The 15,038-nt window shown below is 41.9% G+C and overlaps 1 protein-coding gene across 3 annotated transcripts in view; it reads right to left on the reverse strand.

Moving 5' to 3' along the window:
• LOC101164420 (uncharacterized) overlaps positions 1-15,038 on the reverse strand; it is a 736,165-nt gene that overhangs the window by 277,722 nt on the left and 443,405 nt on the right. The window contains exons 1-2 of one of the 3 annotated variants that reach the window (XM_078935464.1): positions 4,743-13,704; positions 4,423-4,644 (exon numbers count right to left, since the gene is read on the reverse strand). In XM_078935464.1, the coding sequence (XP_078791590.1) occupies positions 4,423-4,567 (145 nt within the window). In that variant the 5' untranslated portion in view covers positions 4,568-4,644; positions 4,743-13,704. Of the gene's footprint in view, positions 1-4,422 lie in introns of those variants that run through there. The other 2 variants (XM_078935461.1, XM_078935468.1) reach the window with 2 other exon arrangements.

A 15,038-nucleotide genomic window follows, 5' to 3' on the forward strand; every position in this document is an offset into this window, starting at 1 on the left:
TCTGGCACTGGTACACTAGCCTCAGGTCGGAAGAAGAACGAATCAATAGTTCGCTTGCTCATAGCTCAGACACACATATCAAGTTGTGATGATATTTGTCTCCGTTTCCTTCCCACAGATGTTTACGTGCGCTTGATTATCTCTAGGCCCCTCCCCCTCCACGCATTTAACCACTTACAGTGGCTTTCCCTATTCTTCTCACACGCATTGGCCGCCTCACAGACGCGAGTGTGTGCTCGCGTTTCACGAGTATGTGTGCGAGTGTTTGTTTGCGTCCGTGTGCGCTTGCATCTCATTGATTATTTCATTGCTCATTTCATTGATCATTGACGTGCCCCTTCCAAGTTTAATGTATAAAAAAATACAGAGGGAGGGGGAGGCAAATTTACTGGTAGCACATGTGTGACTGGATGTAAATTTCAGTCGCACACTCTCAAATTTTGGTTGCAAAATGCGACCATTTGGTCGCAGTCTGGAGCCCTGGGTCGAGCGTCTAATAAATTGGTCTGTCAAGACAACCAGTCTTGCGACCTGGCCTGTCAAAACAGTGTCAATAAATAAATCATATTTTCCTTTGAACAAAATATAATAAATTCACGTAACCTCCTTAATTGAAATAATTAACAAATGAATATTTAATTCATATGTAAGGAGAAACAATACAAACAAACAAATAATATCTTAAGTGCATAATCGATTGTTGTACAACATTCTTTATAATACAAACTCAATGCAGTTGATCATTTCAACGAGTACCCACATAATTCATAATTCAACATTATGTATAAAGTAAGAAAAATACCATTTTTACCAAGTACAATTTATTTAAGCTGGCGCCCGGGCTAGCTGCTTCAATCATGGCTGCACTCACCAGTTCACGTTTTATTAAACCGTGCTGATTCTAGAGCTGTGACGGTGCCGGATGAACCACCAGGGCACGCAGCCCCCCCCCAAAAAAAAAAAACACAAAATCCCCCGGCGGCAAATAACAGTAACAACTGACTACTACCTACCGACGACCCCCCCCCCGCCCCCCAACACAAAATCCTCCAGCGGGCGGCCGTGTCGCGCACTCAAGAATGCACGCAGCTAAATGGAAATGAACAATTAGACCGCAGGTAATTTGTCCTATTTCCTCGCAAGACAGAAACTTCTTTTGTGGAATCAGAATGTGTGTGTGCTTCTAAAACAGCGCACGTGTGTCTGTAAGTAGAGTAAGCACGTGCCCCGTGCTTCTCTAAGAGACAGCGACAGCCCTGCGCGCGCGCAGGCGGGTGCTACGAGGAAAAGGTTTCCAATAGAAACCCTTTAAGTTTGAACACAGGACTAACAGAAAAAGTAAATTATCAGCAAAGATTAATGTGTTTATTATAGTTCCAATCACGCACCATATGCAAAACTTAAAAAAATAAATAAATAAACTTTCAAAATAAAAGTGTGGTGATGCGGTTATCGTCACAGCCCTAGCTTCAGCTAATAAATGGCAATCTAAAGCAGCTGTACACAGCTCAGCTCTCCCATGAATGCACACCTGTTGGTGCTTTGACACGCCTTGAAAAATGAAAGCCACGTCACCCTAGGTCTGCGGTATTATGAAAGTGCAAGGGAACCGGCAAATTTAAAGTGACAGTCGAGAATTTTCATAAGGAGCGACAGCGCAGAATGTCATTTAAAGTGATAGCGCAGAATTTCATTTGGGTTACACTAAGCTGTCCAGCATCTGGGACAACCCCTGTCAACCTCTGTTCAAGATGGAGAGAACCATGAGTAGCTCGCCGCAGACTACTGCACCCCCAGTGCAAAAAGGAACGCTACCAGAGGTCCTTCGCCCCTTCATTTTTTTTGACAGTTATTGATAGATATAATAACTATCAGAAATCCAGGATTTCAGGGAAAGGGGGTGGTTTAAGTGAAAAAAGTCTGTAATAGATTATGTCTTTCAATCAGACACAATTAAAAAACAGGTGTTTATTTTATAGAGATTAACCAAACAAGGAAAGGAAACAAGATGGCGTTCAGGGTGGCTGGTTTGCCGCTTGGCTCTCCTCAGCTTTTTGTATAATATACTGTTTTGTTTTGTTTTTTCCGTTTTTTTTAGCATTGTCAGAAGGACAATCGACTCTTCTGGTGTGTAAAGGCGAGGAGTTGTTAAACATTAGGACAGGGAACCCATGGCTGGCGAGCCATATATGGCTCTTCTGATGGTCATATCTGGCTCGTAGACAAATCTATAATTATATTAGTTAAAAAGTACAATCTGTTTTGTCGTCTGTGGTTCTGTATTAATTATATTATAACATTTTTTTCATTAGACCAGTCCTTCTCGGACCCGATGCGATGCCAGGGGGACGAAGAGTAGTAGCTGTGCTTGGAGAGAAAATAATCTGCACCACAATCAGTTTATTATTATCTGTTATATCACAGAGTTTGTACCAGCCTGAAACCTGCAAAGTGCCGTCCCGCGGCTGCTATATATGTATTTTTGAGAAGGTCCTGCACGCTTTTATCTCTTCACAAATGGACTACTGCAACACACTTTACACTGGGGGTTCCCACAAGGCACTTTCCCGGTTGCAGTTAGTTCAGAACTCTGCTGCACAACTTTTAACAGTAACCAAAAATTATGAGCACAGAACACCTATTCTGGCTTCCTGTTAATTTCAGGATTAATTTTAGAATTTTATAGTTTGTTTCTAAAGCTCTACATGGACTGGCTCCAAAATACATTCTGACCTCACTCAGATTTATAAACCAGCTTGTGCTCTGAGGTCAGAGGGTCAGCTCCAGCATGACGAGGCCCAAAACTAGAGGAGACTGGGCATTCTCTGCTGTCGGTCTTAAACTGTGGAATCCTCTGCCTTTGATTTAATCTGCATCAAAGTTGCTGCTGGTCGTTTGTCCAAAAGTGTCTTTAGAAACCGATGCTCCCGTGGCGTGTGGGAGGAGCTACCATCAAAGGTTTTTCTCGCCTACTTATAAAAGACGATGCTGAGAAATCAGGTGCATTTATTTTGAAAAGCTTCACAAAGCGGCCAGCAAACTACTCAGGTTGAAACCTGAGCCTTTTTCAAAGAACAAAGACATTAAAATTATGGTGACGATGAATGCTTTTCCTCTCGGTAAACCTGACCATCTCTCACTGGCTGACAGTAACTGGTTTATTTTTGGAGTAATCCCACTGATAAATTATACGATTAAGCTTTGAATGTTTTATAAGACCTAAAAATAATATTCACAATAACAGGCTATTAAAAAAATCAAATCCCTCTGATGCATTTCACAAAGACACACACAGGACGTCACACACCAAGAAATGAACTTTGTTAAAAATGATGCCAGGAGTTAAACTCTATAAAAAAAAGATAAAACAGCGAAGAAAACTGAATGATCCGATTTATTTCTTATTAATAGTATTTCCAGGCTTTGTTTTGTTCTGCAAGCATGTTCATATTTGTATAATTTTGACAGAATATATTTTTATGGAGAGGAAAATATTATTCATTATTTAAGATTTGGATCTGGATTAATTGTCCTGTTTCTATTCATATTTATGTTCAAAAAGTTCAGTTTTAAAGGGTTAAAGGTTTAGCTTTAGTGTGATCAATAATGTTTCTTGTTCAGCCTGAAACCTAAAGCGTCTTTTGGATTCAGGCCCCTGTCTGACTGAGTTTAATCTAGAAAATTCATGCATTTTTGTGTACAATGGACAAATAGAAGATAGAGAACACAATAGGATGTTGTCAAATTGTGTGTATGTGTGTGCATGTTGGGGGGAGTGTTACTCACGGGGGGAGTAAGTTAGTGTAGAACCGCCACTGGTTGAAACACCAAGATGTTAGGACTGTTACTTTAAACGCGTTAACACAAATGGAAGAAAAAAAACATAAAAACACGAATGGTGGTTCGTTCATAGAAGTTGGGATTGTTTTGTGGTCTGTCTGTCGGTGTTCAGATTACTTTTGGGCTGGAAAAGTGTGTGTGTGTGTGTGTGTGTGGGTGCGTGTGTGTGTGTGTGTGTGTGTGTGCGTGTTGGGGGGACTGTTACTCGCGCGGGGAGTAACTTACTCAGTAAGTTAGTGTAGAACCGCCACTGGTTGAAACACCATAAGATGTTAGGACTGTTACTTTAAACGATTTAACACAAATGACTTTAAAAAGACACAAAAACACGAATGGTGGTTTGTTCATAGAAGTCGGGCTTGTTTTGTTGTCTGTCTGTCGGTGTTCAGATTACTTTTGGGCTGGAAAACTGTCCCACAACTGGCAACACTGCTTCCTCAGTTTAGCGGTGAAACTAACAGCAGCAAAATTGGAGGTAATAATCCAGCCGCACAGTTTGGATCCAGAAAGCAGCTCACACGAAGAAAAACAAAGACGTTCATGGATCTATTTGTCTGCAGGTGGATGCATCAGTGAACGTACCAACTATGTGAAGCTGAAGCTGCGGGTTCCAGCTGCTATCCAGCAGTCTGCGCTGACGACAGAGCTCCTCCTCGTTCTGGACGATGGTTCCTTCAGCAGCAGAAAGTTGTTCTCTGACAGAACCTTCCTGAGGTTCTGAAGACATGGTTCCTGCTCCGATCTCCAGCTCCAACTCCCACAAACACCGCCGTCCTCTTCACTGCAGCTCCGATCGATCATCTGCTAGTCTCACAATCACAACAATCCACGTTGTCTTTCCGTTCAACACTTCTTCACTCATTTACGACACTTTGGAAAATGCTGAGAGTTCCCACACGAACCACGTATCGTCCTTTCTGTCCAAAAACCTCAAACGTCCCAACAAAACACCGCCGACCTCTCAACACAAGCTGCTAGCCTGCTAACAAGCTAACGCTGCTAGCGCCTCGTGCTGTTCTTCTTCTCTGTTTGGCTAACAGCGTCATCGTGCTTTAGCGCCACCAGCTGGTCTGGAGTGTCGTCTGTCGCTCACATAATGATGTCGATGGCGGCAAAAAACGGCCTGTTTTAACTTTACTGGCAGACAAAGAAACTGGCAATTTAATTAACAATATTTTGGTGTGACCAGTCGACCAGAAAAAAAGAGTATTTTTCAACAAAAATGGAGAAGAAAGGGATGGGAAGTTAACTTCTGGTTCCGGCTGATGATGTTGGGGCGCCATGTTTTCGTCTGCAGCCAATTTTTTTTAAACTTTATTGAACGTAACAATTCAATACACAACAATGTAAAACAGCAACAAGGAAAGCACAAGCCAGGGGGTTATTATTACATTTTACACAAAGACATTGAAACTGTAGAAAATGTATGTTTTAATATCTTATTCTTCATTATTTTATAGCTTTATCTTTAGTGTGAAGTGAACTAATTTTTGTGCTTTGTAGTTGAAGCAGCAACTAGGACTTCTTTGTGCAAATCTAGGAGTTTCCAGAGACGCAATAAATATGTCATGAACTACATTTCTACTATCTGGGTTGAACACCTTATCCTTGGGAAAGTGTTCGGATTCGTGTTCTCATGTGGAGGATGAAGCTGACCTCTGATCTCGTGCCGGTGATGGAGTATTCGTTTGGCTGGTATGATTTATTTTGAACCAGATGAAGACTCCTTTTGATCATGGATTGTGTGCGCCGGTGAAATGCCCCCACCCCTGGAAAGGCGGAGCGGATCCGGAGTTGGCAACCTTCAGCTATTGGCCGGTGGAAGCACGAGGGATACCGGCTGACGAATCAGAGTGTTCCGGGGCAGAGGATCAGCGGCCATGATCTTTCCGGAAGGCGGAGATTCAAACACATCTTAAAAAGACTGTTTTCAAAGTTTTCCATTGTTCTTAGGAAAATCTACGAGTAATTCGCATGTAACTTGTGCATCAGTAGATCTTTACTTTAGAATCCAGATATATCTGCATTAATGTTTAATCTGTGCTCTAGAACTATTGTCAGGGAAATAAACTTTGTGTATTTTTAATCCGGTTGAATCCTTGTTTGCTTTACCACTCTCGACTACTGAACACGCATGGATGGAAAGAACTGAAAAGCGGAAGATTTCTTTCCTACAAAACTGATGCACTGATCAAATGTTTTAATAGCTTTCTTATTGTGTTCATGCATTGTTTGAACTCATTGATAAAGGCAGAAAAATGAGGGGTATGATTTGTGACTTTGGATTTATCAATGTTCCATTTGCATAAAAACAATAAAAGGTTAATGATGTATGACTGTTCTTTTTTAGGAGATGGACAGTGGGTGAGGCCAAACATAACATTTTCTAAGTACGGGCGAAAGTCTGGGTCAATGTGGGCGGAAATGAAATGACAAACTTTAGAGGAGTAGTGGAAAAGGGACATGACCAAAATAAATGTACAGCATCTTCAGGGTGTTCTTGACAAAAAGAGCACGTTACATCAACATCCTTTTTGAACCTTTGTAAATATGGCTTGGATGGGTAGAATTTATGGATTAGTTTAAATGAGATTTCTTTCATTTATTGGTTAAAAAGTATTTTGTTAGTAGATTCCAGGAGCCTCATTTATAAACGTTGCGTCCGCACAAAAGAAGGCGTACGCCACTTTCTACACAATAGTTGATATTTATAAAAAGCAAACTTGACGGGAAAATGTGCGGTCCTTCACGCAAGCTCTGACCCAGGCGTACGCACAAAAACGGGTGAAATGAGAAATGGCGACACCGTCGGCAGATGGAAGAAACACGTGAAAGTGACAGTGTGTGCCAAATCGTGCTGGCATGTGTTGTACTACACAATGTGGCACAGCTTAAAAACGTGCCTCTACCCCCTGGCGCCAATTGCTGTGTTGGCCCCGACCCTGAACCCCATCCCCACACATTTGAGCCAAATTCTGCTGCTGAGCGCCAGCGTGTGGAAGTGATGCGTCGCTTGTAAAGAACAACAAGAGGTGTGGAAAATATTATTTATTTAAGAATTCCCTCATCGTGCAGTTTATTTCAGTCAGTCTTGATTTCTCCCAACTCCTTGGCCACCTCTCTGATTGAACCACTGACTTCCCTCTGCATTTCAAGGACTGCATCGGTGAGGACACGTTGCACTGCTGGAGGGTTGAGAGCCGCGTGCCGTGGAGACGCTGGGTCCAGACGGCTGCTCAGCTGCAGCATCGTAACCACTGGCCCCGCTGGAACACCCAGCAACTAAAATAAAATTGTTCTATATTAATAAACTGTAATTGTGTAGCCTGCATACATGGGACTTGACTGCATTCATTTGAATTATTTCTCTTACCTGTGTCACCCGGTGCATCTGGCGCGTCGGTGTTCCCCTCCGCCTCACTCACCACTCCAATTGATAGGGATTCCCAATAATAGCCGCCAGTCTCTCTCTCATCAAGAGGGTTCAGCTCTGGTGCTCCCTGTCCCCCACCCGTGGCAGACACACTCTGGCGATGGAGCGCTAGACGTCTTTTCGCCTCGACTTTGATGTCCGACCATTTCTTTTTTATTTCGGCCACGGTCTGAGGTTGTACGGCTGCAGCATTTATTTACAGCGTCTGCCACCGTTTGCCACTCAATTGCCTTTTTTTGCATTAGTAATGCCCACACTGTGCCCTCCAAACAACATTTTTCTCCTCTTTTCCACCTCGCCAACAATAACTTCTACATCACATTGAGTGAAGTTACGTTTTTTTGATTTCTTCTCTGTGTTTGCCATGGTTTCGCAATCCATGAATATTAACTTGTGGGCGTTTCACAAACTATTTATGGACAACTATGGGCGTGTCATGAAGCTGCAAAAGCTGCGCTGCATTTAGAATTGGTTGTGATTTATTAAGGGAAAGATGCGTAGGCTGTGCGTGCGCACGGTTTTATAAATCCGAATATTTCTGTGCGTACGCACGTCCTATGTTTCATCCGTACGCCACTTCTGATGCAAATCCTACGCAAAGTTTTAGAAATGAGGCCCCAGGGGATTTTCAAAATAAAGGAACAGTATTTGTGGTGAGGTCACAGCTTCCTCATTCCGGGTCTGACACTAAATGTTTCTGTTGAACAGAATGTTTTCTGATTGGTTTAGCCTTCTTTCAACTCTGGATCCTTCAGGTTCTCCATCTTTCTGGATCCAAATCCTTCCAGTCACAACAACTTCCTGTGTTTAGAGGATCAGATGCAGAAGAGAATCCAACATAGAACCGGAGTCACACTGGATCCAGCTGTCAGGAAGGGGAGGAGCCAAAATGCGGAAACTGGACTCAAAGGCAGAAACGTCAAGATTTGATCAGAGACTTTTCCTCATATGTGAATCAGGTAAAGCCAACGCAACCACGGTGAGTATTTATTTATGCACGGAACGGGCGCGCGCGCATACTAGCGCGCATAAGAGCATGCACACGCGATCACGCACACACACGTTGATAAACTGCAAAAACCTCACTTAGGCTCACACAGGACGCACGCAACATGCAGCTCACAGCCAAGACATGTTCACCCCCAACGCACAGCGCTTGTCAGTATAGCAGGTACGCACAGCGGGCACGCGCACACGGACGGGCACACGCACTATTTAGCCTTGCACTCTCCCGGTTAGAACAGCTATGAACAGTCTTAACATCGTTAGCTGGAATGTGCGTGGACTTGGCTCTGGGCCAAAGAGATTGAAAGTGTTAAATCACCTGAATGATCTTAAAGCAGATATAGCTTTGCTGCAGGAGACCCATTTATCTTTATCAGCTAGTCATCTCCTGTGCTGTTCCCAGTATCCAGTTATGTATTCTGCCAGTTTCAACTCCACACAAAGAAGGGTTGCAGTTTTGATTAATAAAAATGTTACATTTACTCATAAGGATACAGTTACTGATCCAGAAGGCAGATTTGTAATCATTAATATATCCGTTCAGAATAAGGACTTTTGCATAGCCAGTATCTATGGCCCGAATGTTGACGACTCTTCCTTCTTTCACAGATTCTTCACCTCACTCTCAGCTCACTCTGACTCCACAATCATTATAGGAGGAGACGTCAACCTTGTTTTGGACCCTGAACTTGACAGACTCAGCACAGCAGCAAACCAGCGTACATGGCGGTCTGCAAGTATTCTAAAGCAGTACATGAATGATCTGGGTCTCTGCGACGCTTGGCGCTCATGTCATCCAAGCACTAAGGGGTTCACCTTTTTTTCTCCAGTTCATCATTCACACTCTCGTTTAGATTATTTATTAGTCAGTAACTCCCTTTTGAAAGAAATTAAAAGTTCCAACATTCATCCAATTATTATCAGTGACCATGCACCAGTTTCTGTTACTATTTCAAGGGAAGTACCCAGACCCTCGGGTTCAACCTGGAGGTTTAATACGTCTCTGTTAAAAGACCAGGAACTTATTGAATTCTTTAAAAAAGAGTGGGAAACCTTCTTAGAATTCAACAATACTTCTGAAATATCACCAAGTATTCTTTGGGAAACAGCAAAAGCAGTCATGAGAGGGAAAATCATCTTTTATTCAACGCATAAAAAACGCAAATAGAAAGCAGATTTATTAGAATTAGAAAATAAAATCAAAACCCTGGAGACTGCTTATGCTGCTTCTGCACAGGAACACATACTGGGCGACCTGAAAAATTTAAAGCTGCAGTTAAATGACATCATCAATAAACAAACACAATTCCAGATACAAAGGCTACGACTGGAAAGATATGAAAACTCAAATAAATCTGGCAAATTTCTAGCTAATCAGCTTAAAATTAATAAAGAAAAATCAACAATCACTTCGATTATGGACCAAACAGGGAATGTCACCCATGACCCGGTAAAAATTAATAATGCGTTTAAAGACTTTTATCAAAACTTATACAATCCACAGATCAATCCATCAGAACAAAGCATCAACTCATTTCTCAACAATATAAACCTGCCCAAGTTAAACGAAGATCAAATCACAAATTTAGACTCTCCGCTCTCGTTGTCTGAGCTTCATGAAGCTCTGTTACTTATGCCTAATGGTAAAGCACCAGGGCCTGACGGCTTTCCTGCAGAGTTTTATAAAGAATTCTGGGAACAACTGGCACCAACATTTTATAAAACGGTAAAATTTATCAATGAAAGCCAATCTCTACCACCTAACATGAACTCCGCCAACATTATCCTTCCACATCAATCTTCCATTGCTCTGACTCTGCTGATGCTACTGCTTCCTGGTAGGTATTGGGGAGATCACACACTGCTCTGTAACAGAAATCTACACACATTTGGAGATTGTCGTTACATTCAGTGTCATAGTCTATTTTTATTGAACATTTGCAGAATACAATACAAAAATACGACATTTATAACAATACAACACAAGTCTGAATACAAAATAAAATTATTTTGACCTTCTGAAACAGAAATATAAGTAAAAACCAAACACACCAAACAAAGAAGGAAATAAAAAATAGAAAATAAAAAAAGATAGAGGGTTAACTTATGTCACTAAACCAAAAGGTTTACAGATGTTTTTTGAGCTTTTGTTTTTTTACATAGAAATTAATTTTAAATATTGAGACACAAAATTTGGTCTCTTAGTGGAAAAGAAAAAACAAAAGTGGAACAAAATTAATAATAAAGAAAGCAAACAGAATACAGCAGAATATAGAAGCAAAGCAAATAAACATTAAATAAGTCCATTGGTTACTCCCCCTGGAGGCTTCTGTAGATGGCGCCTTCCTATGGAGCATTTAAAGGCTGTGAAGACTTTACTTCCTCTTTTGCCAGTCCTCACAGCACAGCTCCAGGAGCAGAACCTCAGCCACACCCGCAGGGCCCAGTGGCACCATCAGCACTGGCAACTCAAAAAAACCAGGTGACATGAATTAAACAAACCCAAAATAATTAAACGTAACATATGTACATGTATTTGCTACAAATAATTATTGTAAACAAAGAATAAATATATATTTTAACTCGAAGAAATGTGTGCATTTATTTAAGAATAAAGAATCTGAAATAATAAAATTAAAAAGAAAGTGTGCAATGGTGGGGGGAGGTTACCGCCATTTTGTTTGTGTGTGTGGCAAAGTATACTGCCATCATAATCTGGATTGCATATCTTTGGTAATTTGAATACCAAGGTATGTTACAGATGTTTTTACAGGAATACCTCGGATGGATGTTAGCAAACAGTTTTTAACATGCAGAATTTCACATTTGTTTAAATTAAGCGCAAGTCCAGAAGCTTTAGAAAAAGATTGGATAATGTCAATCGCCACAGCTACTTCTGAAGTGTCTGAAAGAAAGAGAGCAGTGTCATCTGCTAATTGACTTATGTTCCCTCTCATCAACAATTAAACCTTTTGATGAACTACGTATGATGTGAAGAAAGAAGAAGAAACAGATCCACCGACAAGGGGCATCCCTGCCTAACCCCACATTTTAAGAAGAATCTAGGAGATGTTCTGCTGGCAAGTTTTATGCAGAAGAATTGACCAAAAATAAATTTGTTTAAAGCAACAATAATAAAATGGTGTTCTAAAGAATCAAAGGATTTATAAAAGTCTAGAAAAATGAGTTCTGAGTAATCTAGTGTGTCTAAAATTAATCTAATATTGTTTGAAATATGAAAATTCTGCAGAAATCCAGACTGATTTTCATCCTTAATTCAGGATTTATTCTATTTGCAAGAATCAATGCCAATATCTTATAATCACAATTCAATAAGGTGATTGGTCGCCAGCAGGGGTGTCAAACTCCAGGCCTTGAGGGCTGACCTGCTGGTTTTCCAGAAATCCTGCCTCATTTGCTGCTAATCACCTGGATCAGGTGTGTTCAGCCAATAAGGAGTTTCAATGGCATGTTGGTTAGAAAACATGAAGGACACCGGCCCTTGAGGCCTGGAGCTCGACACCTGTGTCAGAGGATCCTTTCTAGGTTTAGGGATCAAGGTAATCAGTGCTTGAGATAAAGTGGGAGGGGGTGCACCCCCCGGATTTTAAACATTGAGCTCCAAAACTTAAATGCCCCACCTGCTCCTCCCATTGGTTTGTTAGGGCCCCCCGCACCAACGAAAGAATTATTGGAGATGGAAATTGTTACTTCGAGGCCATCTCTCAGGCTGTGAGTGGATCCCCCAACAACCACAGAAAAATTCGGTTAGCCATCGTAAAACAATTAGAAACAAACCTCGATCTGTATAGCTGGGTAATTGGGGGCGAGTACTCCTCTGTGGCGGATTACATCATTAAATCTAGGATGCGTTTCGTTAGAGTTTGGGCCACAGACGTAGAAAATTCAAGCCACAGCTGATTTATTACAGTAGGATTAAATGTTTTTGTCTTGTTTGATGGCAGATGGCTTCGGCACCAGAGCAGCGGTCGACAATTATCAGAAAATGCCATTTATATTGAAAATTGTGGTGGTACACATTTTGAAACAGTTGTGTGTGTTAAAGATCCACAATAGGACTGCTGTGCTGGTTGTTCTCCCTCTGCCAACAAACAACCAAAAACATATTACATGTGTTCACATGACAAAGATGACATTTGTTCTACAGGCATAAAGACAACTTCCATAATTGACAACCAGATCAAATGCATAAAAGTTGCTTCTAAATACTTGTTATTCCAAAAATGACAAAAACAACAAAAAAGTTTAAAGGAAAAATCTACACGGAAAAGGATAGGGAACGGTTAAAGCATGTCATTCGGAAAAAATTCATGAAAGATGAGAGTTACCGACGGAAAGAAAAGTTAATAAATAGGAGGCGACTAGAAGTATCATATTTAAAAAATGAGGATCACATAGAAATGTTAAAGTCAAAAGAGAAAACAAAATATAGAGACGATTCCGCTCACAGGACCAAGGTGAAAGCTCTGAGCATTGGCTAATGTAAAAAAGATAAAACACAAAATCTTAAATTGAAGACTACAAACAAAAAGCGATACAGGGAGAATCCTGCATTCAGAAAGAGCGTCATGTTAAACAGAAGAGGCAGTTGTTCAGAAAGAAGGCAGAGTTTTCAGGAAGTCATGCAGGACTTCCTAAAAAAGGTGGAAAAAGGTCCAGAGTTTGTTTACTGTGTTTGCAACAGATTTCTGTTTCATCACCAGGTTTTGCTGTGTGTCAGGGAGACGTACAGCAAATCTGCAAAGATGGCAGAGATTGCAGATGTGTGCATTAGTGAGGACTACCTGCAGCGCTGCAACATGGACTGTGAGGGCTCGTGTTTGTTCTTAGGGATGGCGAGGAGCGCTCTGTGGATTTGACACTGCTGTGACTCCAAGTTAAAAAGAGGTCAGACCCCACCTGAGTGGGTTGGTAATAACTTGGAGGTTTGTCCTGTCCCACCTGAGTTGGCGTGTTTAAATAGTTTAGAGCAGCATCTGATTGCACTGCATATACCATTTCATGAAGATGCTTGCTCTGCCTAAAGGTGGGAAGAACGGTGTTCACGGCCCAATCACGTGTGTTCCTGCCAACTGGGTGCAAATATTGCCTTTAGGAGGGATGTTTTAATGTATTTATGGTCATTTGTCTGCCAGTTGTAGTGTTGAGGCTGTGTCAGACTGTAGTTCAGTGTGACGTTTGGCTCCTCGGATGATGAGCTGGTAACTTCTGAGGTCCAGGAGCCTGGTCCTGTTCCTGCTGCTGGTACGTTAAAGTTCCCCAGCATCAGAGGATCGTTTCACCAGGGCAGTGAGCTGTTTGGGAGCAACAGTGGGCGGAGGTGCATGGCCATCTCTTTGGTGGCTGCTGCCAAGCACACTGTTAAAAGTGTGTTTCAGTGGGACAGTAGATTCTGTGCTGCTTGCTGGAGATCAGGTTTACTCGGACCTGCAGAGACAGAACAAAAACTGACTCTGCAGGTTTTCTGAGAGTGACTGATCTTCCAGTTCAAAAAGGCCTGGATGAGTATTTTGAGGACTTTTTGAATTTGGCCCTGGCAGAAGGAAATAATCTGGTCCGACTGTTGACCAATCGGGAAAATGAAGCCAAGTGCTTCCTTGTTATCTTTCCTGATGGTAAAACATTTACCAAAAAAAACAGAAGGTTCAAATTGACTCTCACGTTACTTCAACAACAGGATCCTCCATGCTGACGGTAGGTTTGCACAGAACGTCGAGTACATCTTCTTTGCACAGTACATGTAGGAGGTAAAGAAGGTTGTTTCAAGTATGTCTGTGGCTCTCAGAAAAGAGAAATCAGGAAGTGCATCTGAATGTGTAAGTGCTGATGCACGTTTTGAGAAATCCCTGAAGAAGCTGCTGGAAGCAGATCAGGGCTATTGTTTCCTCCGGCCTATTCGAGGCACTCCGGCATTCTGGCAGGCAACACAGAAGGACCTGTTGGCCTGTGTTCGTCAGCTGGGAATTCCAACGTGGTTCTGTTCGTTCTCTGCAGCCGACATGCGTTGGAAAAATCTCCTCGACACTGTTTGAAGAGAGGAGGGGAGAACCCAGACAGCTGACCAGTTGGATTGGGCTGAAAGGTGTGAATTGTTGCGCAGGAACAGCGTCACCGCGGCACGCATGTTTGACTTCCAGTGGCACTGTTTCCTGAGGGTGGTTCTGATGTCTCCAGTAATCCAATCGGAAAAATCATCAATTTCTTCTACAGGATTGAGTTCTAGCAGCGTGGGTCCCCTCACATGCATGTTTTGTTTTGGATTGAGGGGGCTTCACGGTTAGGGAAAGAGTCGGAAGAGGAGGTCGCAGCGTTCATTGATAGATATGTCACCTGTGAGATTCCTCAGGACGACAAAGTGTTGAAGGAAATTGTTCTGGCTGTCCAGCAGCATTCCAGGAACCACACTAAGTTGTGTAAGAAGGGGGGGGACAAATGTCGCTTCAACTTTCTTAAAACAGCATCCGGCCGAACATTTGTTATTGACGATGAAAAGATTGAGAAATGCCCCAAATGTACGGACGCGAAGGTCAAAGCCGGCCAAGAATCCAAATTAGAATGCATCTGCTGGAAGTTTAACATGAAGAAGCAGACTGCTGAGGAGGCATTTAAACTTTTGACAGAAATTAACGCATTGTAAACAACGAAAAATCTGAATTTGAAACCCTGGAACAGATCTTTGAATATTTCCAAATTAACCAGGAAATATATAAGAAACTGTTCAGGGCCTGCCATCCGAGAA

This window comes from Oryzias latipes, chromosome 2 (assembly GCF_053564925.1).
Source record: "Oryzias latipes strain Hd-rR chromosome 2, Olatipes_Hd-rR_3.1".
Taxonomy (NCBI): domain Eukaryota; kingdom Metazoa; phylum Chordata; class Actinopteri; order Beloniformes; family Adrianichthyidae; genus Oryzias; species Oryzias latipes.